This window comes from Pygoscelis adeliae, unplaced genomic scaffold (genome assembly GCF_000699105.1).
Source record: "Pygoscelis adeliae isolate BGI_AS28 unplaced genomic scaffold, ASM69910v1 Scaffold917, whole genome shotgun sequence".
NCBI lineage: Eukaryota > Metazoa > Chordata > Aves > Sphenisciformes > Spheniscidae > Pygoscelis > Pygoscelis adeliae.
This window is the reverse complement of record NW_008825097.1, coordinates 289,716-298,867: the sequence shown is the minus strand read 5'-3', so window position 1 is coordinate 298,867 and position 9,152 is coordinate 289,716. Positions and strand designations below refer to the sequence as shown.

Below are 9,152 nucleotides of genomic sequence, written 5' to 3'. Positions count from 1 at the left end.
TAAGCGGGGAAGGGAGCTGTGCTCGTCGGAAAGATCAGCCCGTCAGAGGTGACGATCTCGGACCCGAGGAGAGCGTCGCCTCTGCGTTGTGGAGTCTCAGGTTTGGCGCTCCTTCGGGCTGCCTTTCTCCGTGAGGAGGAAGGGCTCGCGCGGCAGCAAGCACGAGTGCCTGCTGTCGGTGTGCTGGGTCTGCCTGGCGGCGGTTCCCCGACTCCTCTGTCTCTCTTGTAGTGACGACTGGTTGAAAGCTAAATGGAATTTGGGGAAGGTGCGGCACCTGTGAGGAGAGATGTGGTATAATATTTTGTTGTAGCTAGTCAGCTGCTGAGGTGGGAACAGAAACTCTAGAAGTCTGAAAGCCCAGCCGGGTTCCTGAGTAGAGAACTGCCTAAACGAAGGATGCGACTCTCTGCCAAAAATAGGTTCTAGTGGAGTGGAGACTCTTCTGGCTTGCTGCTGGAGACAAACACAGCCCCTGTGCCCCCCAAGGGGCATTTGTGAAGCGAGATGTGTGGTGCTGCAGGCTCTTGAATGAGGCACAAAGCCTGCAAGAAAGTTCTGTAGCTTGTCGGGAAGGAAACCCAGACGTGCTCAGATGCAAGGCCGTCCTTGGACCTTCAGCGCGGTGGGAGAGACCGCTGCGCGTAAGCTGAGGGCATAGTCGGTATGTGATCCTGCGAAGGCTGATAGTGCAGATGTAAGTGTAAGAAACAGGTTTGTAGTGCTAAATCCTGTGAAGACTGCTTGAACCTTATTCCTGGTAATGCTCAAGGTGCTGCTAAAATGCCTGGGGCTGGGTGGGGGCTGTGAGGAGCCATGACAGTTGTAGTTGCTCTCTGCTAACTAAGTGTGACTCCTCACTGTAAACTGGTCTGCCAGCGAGACCAAATACAGCGTTGACCCGATCTCAGCTGACCTTTAGCTTGTTGCTTTTGTACATGGCTGTTGGAGTTCTGACCTTGACTGTGTCCAAGCACGTAAGGAAATCGGAGGGAAGAGAGTACACTGAGGTGCTATTTTAAGTCTTATGTGGAACAACTTGCATCTACTATTCTTAGCTTTTTGTGTGGTGGGTCAACAAATATTTGAGCTGCCCTGCTTATAGCATGACATCAATTCCGCTTTGCACTGTTAGGACTCCTGAGCCTACACTAAAGGCAGAACTCCAAGGCTTGGTTGAAACAAAAAAAAAGATACTTCTGACTCATATTCGCTTGACATGCCATGCTGTTTGAAAGAACTTTCTTGGAATATCCTGTTAATGTGGGATATAATACTGCCTTGACTCTAAGAGTCTTTTACATTTTTTCAGCTTAACTGGATAATAAGGTGAAAGAACTGACTGAAAAGGGTGAAGAATTCAGAATAGTGCGTGTAGGCAGCTACGAGACGATGTTGGTCTTAATGCATTCTTGGAGTGAGGAGAGCAGGTAAAGCATGAGCCCGTATAGACCTGTAAGGTTAAGAGCAGCAATGTTTAGATTCAGTAACTGCGTCTCATTGCTGAAATCATCTCAGACTTCTCTTGAGTCTCAGCAGTATGCCCCAACAGTCAACTACTTCCATAGCAAAAACCTACCTCTAGAGGCAATCTTTCCCTCTAAGATCCTATAGGCTAATTTAGACTACATTTGTTTTAAGATAGTGCCAGGCAGCGTAGGTCCCTTCAGGCTGTTTAAGTAGGTGCTGATACCCCTTCAGGTGAGGCAGCAACATAGGCAAGACGAAATGGCACTGCTGAAGAAGGATTTAAGCTACTAGAGAGCAGTAAGGGGAAGGCTAGCTTGATGTGTGGGTATGAATATAGTAAAATAAAACATTTGTCTAGTTTTACTATGAACAGAGTTGGGTTTAGGTCCCTTTGCTTTACTAGTGAAACCAATAATGGATTGGGCAGTGTCTGAAACAAAACTGTCTAGTAACATATTCATACTTTGTGTGCTTGGCCAAACTTAACTGTTGTGATGGGAAGTGGAATTGCCTCCATCGCAGCAAAGCTCTTCTGCATCTAAAGAGGGATCAGCTCTAGAATTGCTCTAGGCCCTGCTGGTCATCAGCACTTGATCCTAACTTCTTAAACTGCCGCATGATTAGCGGATAGGTGGTCATGGCATTTCCCAGAAAAGGGAGGGGGAAAGAATGCCAAGTACTTTCAGACACAGGAAATGAAATGGGAACGTTTCTAATGAAGTGGGTGTAGCCCAAAGTATTTCGGTCAGCATACTTAAAAGAGGGTAGAATGTAGAAACGGCAGAGTCAGCTGTTTTCTTCCCTTGGGGTATGAAGTTTGAAGTCCTCTTATGCAAGTTCTGTTAAGTCATCAGAGTAACACTATGAAAACACTCTAAATGCTAGCCAGAAACAATGAACGTTCCTGGAAGTGACAGTATCGGGAAGAATAAAGCTTCATCTAAATCCTAAAAGGAACGCTTTCCTCCCCTGGAGCACAGGAATGAACTGCTGGAGTAGTTCTACATAAACAGATAAGAAAATGCTGGTTTTCGTGTTTGCTTTTATTTGGTAGAGCTCCAAATAAGGAGCTGCTAGAGGCAAGAGATCTTTGTGCGGTCTGGAAAAGATATTATGAAGGTCACTGACTCTTTTTGCAGAGAAGACGGCTGTTTTCTGCTTTGCATTGTTAATGATCTTGCCGCCTTGTTCACAGAATAGTAGGTGCTATCTAAAGGCACATGTTGTTGGACTCGTAGTCAAAATTAAGCTGAGTCTTTTGAGGGTGTGCTGAGTAGTGGACAATATCAAGAACAGGGGTTAGAAGAACCTTGCCTGCAGAATTAAGAACTTGATGCTTTTGTTCAGTTTGTAGTTGGTCCAGACTGCACTCATGAGTTGCTCCTTCAACCTGGCTGTGCCTCATCTTCTGTGACATAGGACTAAGTTCCTGCAGTATCAAGGATAACTAAAAGTAGGTAAGACCCCCAAGAGGGAGTTAATGGGGGGACAGGGAATATGGAGGCTTTGCTCCCTACGGCTAGTGAGCAGCTTATGTGAAATGAAGGTGATGCAAAACTCTTCCACAAAAGTCTTGCGCTGCAATTCATGCCTTCTCATGCCACTTTTCATTCCACTCTTCTTTAAAGCAGTCTTTGCAAGTATATTGTCTCCATAGCTCAGCTAAGTAGAGCTTGACTGATCAGTGCTGAAAGCTTGCATTCATGGGTCTTCTGTCACTTGGGTCTGGTGTGAGTTCTCTTGCTACCATGTCAACACAACTTGGGGTTTGGTGGCCCTGGTTAGAACGTGAGTTCTGGTGTTGTTCCTGTTGCTTTCCCGATACATGAGGACCAGGCAGAAGCACTACACCTCAGCCTGCCCTCACCGCATGTTTCTCCGTTCAGCTATGGTGATCTAATAGACACTAACTGCAGTTTTAAAAGCAATTAGTCATGCTATTCTGCAGAATTAAAACCCCCACTGGATTAGGCATGGAACTTCCTTGTGCTGCCAGTGTGACCAACATGGTAATAACTATTGTTGCTGATACCTATTCAGCTTGAGTATAAAAAAATGTAGCTCCAAGGTAGCATCAGTAAGTTTAATGTCTTTTTACCTCATGAGATGTTTTTTTTCTGAAGGATAACCACTTAAGCCTAGGAAACCCTTCTGAGGGGATGTGTATGGGGTTAAACTGGCTACAAGAAGGCTTGAAGGAGCTTTATAACTCCCTTTGAGCAAAGTACTGCACTTCTTGACTCAGTTGTGCAGGCTGTGATCTTTTCCTAATCTTCCAAAGAGTCAGATCAGCTTTGTAGGATGCACGGGTGTTCCTGGCTTCATAGCCTAACAGTCTTAGACCTGACTTGCCTAGTTCAAGCAGGTGACATCTAGCAACTGAGACTTAGTCTCAAACTGAGCAGTAGCTTTCTGTATATAACAATGAGTTCTGAGCTGGTCTGGACTTCAGACGATCTTGTCTGAGCTGCCTGTTCAGGTCAGATCTTCATTTTGACCACTTGTGCTTGGCACTGTGCAGCACCCTGTCATTAGGGCCTCATGCATGAGGCCCTGCTAGGTGGCAGAAACTTGGTCTTCATCACAACTTCTTCTCTTGGGTTTGTCTTGCCTTAAAGGCTCTGTTAATCTAGCTTTAGAGATGACCGAAGGAAGATGGCTCCATTTCACTGCGCTTGGCAACTGTCCTTCATAAGACCAGGCTTGCAAAGTGATGGAAAGGCCTCTTCTGCTGGCTTGGCCCTGGATTGCCCAACTGGATGTAGCTGCGTGTTGTACTGTCCTGCTAGCTCAGCTGCACATAGCATCTGCGCTGGATTGAGTCGTAACTGCAGGGTAACGGCCTTGAAATCTCTGATAGAATTGTTTTTGAAAAGCTGCTTTGAAAAACAGCCAGCTGCTGGGGCTGCTTTGGAGGCCATGGCTCTGCAGATGTCAGGAAACAGATGCAGGTATTAAAAGCATGAAAAGGAGCTGGTATTACAGATTCTACTACACTTCTTCAGGACTGTAGCTACCAACAAAAAGTAATTTAACTTTTTGCTGATGTAAAGCCTATTAACCTCTAAATTAAACTGAGTGTGCCCAAGTCTTTGGGAGGCTTGGATATGAGACTCTACAGAGAAGTTGACTTATGATAGTGTAAAAACCATAGGAGTACGTCTGAAACTGCTGTCTGGGCTGATTTAGGTCTGAATCTACATTTTAAGGCTGTAGTGCAGCTCCTGACAACTGCAATGACTAGTTCCCCAATTTAGAGCTGTTACTGAAGCTCCAGATTAAAGCCTTACTGATCAAGAGACTAAGTGTTCTTTGTTTGTGGAGGGAAGTGCGCGTTGTCTGTAGAAAGATGAAGTATTAAAACTGATCGGACTTTATGGGTCTGAGGGACTGAGGTCTGTACTTGCAAGTCTGTTTCCTGGTTCATCTCGTTGTTACGAGCTGGATCTGTTACTCCTTCCTCTGCAGCGTGGACTCCGCTGCAGTAAGGCTTTTGAAGTTTGTTCTTATTAATCATTAATGTGTTGGAAAATCAGGTTGACACTCCATGCTGTGCTAATCTGGGCTAGTGGAGTCTGTGTTGTTCTGATGGGTCTGACACTTGCTGCTGGTCCTGCTCGTGGAAGTTGCTTGTGAATCTGGGTCCTAGAGCTGACTTCCCAGTTCTGGGTGGGAGCAAGGTAGCACAAGCTTCCTGCTAGCAGTGGCTAGCTGCCCATTCAGTGTTAGGTGAAGCAAAACCACTCAGTAACTTCAGGGGTTGCTTTGCCAAGAAATTCATGTAATGCTGTCAGCTATTTAACAAGATAAATACTTCACTGGGGCTTTTGTCTTGAGTATTTTGATTCTAAGCCAACAAGTCCACAGTTAAATGGTTTCTTGCATAGCTGAGAGCAGAAGCAGTCCTCTTGGGTAACTAGATTCTTTGGGATTGGGTTTCTAAATATCGCCAGCTTTCAGAGTAGTCCTTGCTACTGGGTGAACACAGGGCAAAAATACCAGATTCTGAACTTCTGACACCTTAAACTAGGAGCTTCCTTGTGATAGGCAGTCTTGTGAAGCAATTGTCTCATGCAGGGGTTGATCATGGGGATCTGATAGTAATTGGCCTGTGGAGATTGGGGTTCTTGTACTGGGCTGGTTTGTTTGAAACAAGCTCTTGTGCTATTCTCAAGCATCCTATCAGCTCTGGAGAACTGCCTTGCTCTTGGGTAGGCTGGGAATGCGGCAGTGCTGGCATGTGCTTTCTCATGTAGGGCATTCAGATTCTTGAATTCAATATTCATGGGAGCGTACAAGCCCCTACAACAAATCCTGGCAAACAGATGAAGTGTTGTGAGGAGCATAAACTGCAGAAGTGATAGACCTAGAGTTCTTGGTTGTTGGACAGCATCAGGCATTGAAACTTGTCTTTGATCTCAAAGCAAACAAGAGACTGTTCCAAGAGTTTACAATAAAAAAAATTAGTACTTTTGCCTGTGTGATGCAGAGCTCCTGAGTGTGCTTCAGTAAGCAGGAGGCGGGTAGGGCAAGCAAACCAGCATGTACCTTTTTATGATTCTTGTGACATCACAAGCTGCTGAGTTTCACTAGTTACAAGAAGCTAGTAGGAAAATTAATGCTTGTTAATCTTGATTACAAGAATACCCTGTCATACCCTTCCTTCTCATGGTCTTGACCTCTTGAATTATTATGGCAAGCTGCAACTTCAGCTGCTTTTACTTGTCTGCACAGTATCACTACAGTTATTTTGGTCTGACTGACCCGTGGCTTGAGAGTTACCCCCTTGCGGGGAGGGGTGCATGCCCAATTCACTCTGCTGGAAGAGGGGATGAACAGCCTCCCTGAGCATCAGAAATGGCTTCATGCAGCATGAAGCACTCCATTTCTCAAACTGATAATCACTGATCAGTGTGGGCTGATCTAGCGCAGATCCAGGCTGTGTAGTTTAGCTGGCTGTTACTTCTGCATTCAGCAGAGTGGAGTTCTGTTTCTGACAGGAATGTAAAAATCCTCAAAGATGTTGGCATTAGCAAAAAGTGCCAAAGCGATCCTCCTGCAATGGGGAGTTCTCACTGTCTACAGCTTTGGTAGTTGCTCACTTCAATTATTTCGTCTTTCTGTGAACATCAGCAGAAATACTAAGCTGGTCATTCTGATCTCGTGTATGTTCTCAGCCTGAGACCCTTAGTGAGATGGCTGCAGTTAGGGTCATCTGAACTGCATAAATTCCACCCAAATGTCCTAAAGATCTGGCAGCTTCTCAGGTGGGCATGAAGTCATATAATCCTGCAGGCAAATGTCAAACCATCTTTAGATGGTGATCAGGTTCTCCATAATTAAAAGTGGTCACAGGCTCTAGCTGCTTGACTGCTTGCTCTGATCAGTAGCTCTCCATGATGAGTTGGACATACAGACATGCTTGCTTAATTCTGTTTGAGTTCATGTAGCACAACCAGATGGCAATGTGAATCGAGATCTGTGAAATATAGGTCATACTAAGACTTGAGGATGTCAACAGGCTCATTTCCTTGTTTTGCTCTGGGAATCACCCCTATCATATTTCAGGAGGTCATAACTCAGTAGAGGCATGATTCACGTGGCATTTAATGTGCAGAATGTTAGTCTGAAACAGTGACAGAGCTTACGTACTGCTGATAGACTGCCCTGGTAAATGAATACAAGGTTAAACAAGCAAAAACTGTTCCCTTGCAGACTCTGGTTAGAGGAGAAACTCTGAAAGGTGGAAACTTTCAGGCTGGTAGAGATGTAGAGCTGCTGATATGCCTCTTGAACCTGGTGGTAACCAAGCTGCTCCTGGCCAGAGCTGCGAAACACTGTCCTTGCTGTCCAGCAAAACAAGTTGCTAATTTGCTTCCTATCAAGCTTTCTCATCCTGTCAAAAGAGTGTTTGTCCTTCCTCAGAGGAGGAGGTGGGGGTCCTGACAGTGTTACTAGCCTTTGCAAGGACTCAGCTCTGAATTGTAACTTCTTCACTGACTTAAGCCATGAGAAGTTACTCCTCATGGCTTCTCTCCTACCTGCTAGCTTCAGTGAACGGTACTGGCTTAACAGTGGGTTTCTGACTTGCCTTCTGGTCAAAATAGTTTGAGGTTGAATGTCTCTGTAGGTCAGAGTATGCTCAAGTGCTTCTGTGTTTTGAAAGCTGAAGAGGTTCTCCAGCTGATGACACTAAAGGGGTATCCCTCCAGATGAGCTCTTGGACTGAAATGGCTGTAGGTTTCCTATCAAACTATGGAATTGAGCTGAAACTTGAGACATTATTAAAGTAGCCTCACAGCAGTCACAAAGTTTCCAGGCTTTGCTCTGGAAAGCAGGTATTTGAAACTCTTCTTTGGTAAGCTGCTGTGTTGAGGCAGGCCTGAGCCTTGCTCACAGGACACTGCTCCAGGTCAGACCCGTTTCCACTTGCTTTAAGCTTCTTATTCATAGGAATCTGGTATTTGCTGGGTAAATGCTGCATGTACTCCAGCATGAGAGCATACCCAGAGTTTCCTTGGGGGTACACTCAGAACAAGGAAAAATTGGCTTTCGGGGATTTTGTTTTTGCAGTTGTCTCTGTCAACGAGATGCTGGGGTTATGAGAGTTGAAGGGACAGCGGCGATACAGAGCAGATGCAGCCAGTTGTAGCATTTACCATTGACAGGAAGTGGGAGTTGTGATGAGAACAGGAAATAGGCCGAAATCTGTGTAACTGTGCGCTTTGAAAGTACTCCTGTTCTCTGCTGCGTGCAGTTGAAATGGTTAGGAAGGCACTGAGACTTCACTTGTGGTTAACTATGGATGTAAACCAGCTTGTATTGCTGCTCTTGCCATGGTTTTGTGCTTCTGCACAGCCCTAGAGATTTGGTGCTGGTGAATTGAGTGCTGGGGAGATGGGATGGAGGTTCTGATCGTGGGTGATGCTACCTGTTTGTGCTGTTCAGCATAGCTGGACTTGAACAGTCTTCTCATGAAGAATGTGGCCAGTAGCCTGATGACCTGCAACGATGTGGGATAAGGGCAATGAGGCAGCTGGGATGGGGTGTGGGAAGCGTTAGGTGTTGACTCTGCATTTGGATCGAGCTGTCAAGACTCTTGTTCGGTGGTAAGTACTCACTTGCAGCAGGGATGGGGAGTAGCTGCTTGCAGTGAGTACACAGCCTGTGCCCGGAGAGTGGCTGCTACCAAATGACTTCCCTCCCTGTGACAGGCTGCTTGCATAGCAATTCAAAGGCCGCCTTCAGGACTGCTCTAAGATGCTGTATTTAATGGCTTGGTGTGAGTGCCTCTAAACTAACAGACTGAATATAGAAACTCCCTTTGTCCGAATGCCTTGTGATCTGAAGGACTGACATACAGGACTGCTTCCTGTAATGGCTTACGTGGGGCACTTGAACACTTCTGTATTGCACTGATAGTCTGAAGTTGCTACCTTGTGAACTTGGGAGAGGAGGAAGGAGCTAAAGGTCAACCTCAGTTACCTCCATGAACAGAGTAATTGTTGTTTTAATAGACGAAGCTCTAATAACACCAATTGGTGTGCTGGCTATTCTTTACTTGCCTCACCCTAGCAAGGTGTGTGTAACATCTACACATAGTGGAAGTGCTGGATGGCCCACTGGTGGGGAGGAAAGCTTATGTTACCAATATCCCTTCTCCAGGGAGGCTCAGAAGACTT

At 45.7% G+C, this 9,152-nt stretch overlaps 1 protein-coding gene across 1 annotated transcript in view; it reads left to right on the top strand.

Moving 5' to 3' along the window:
• Positions 1-283, top strand: part of KCNH4 (potassium voltage-gated channel, subfamily H (eag-related), member 4) — a 10,780-nt gene extending 10,497 nt beyond the window's left edge. The window contains exon 9 of the mRNA XM_009327028.1: positions 101-283. Coding sequence (XP_009325303.1) covers positions 101-283 — 183 coding nt within the window. The remainder of the gene's footprint in view (positions 1-100) is intronic.
• The last annotated feature ends 8,869 nt before the right edge of the window (positions 284-9,152 follow it).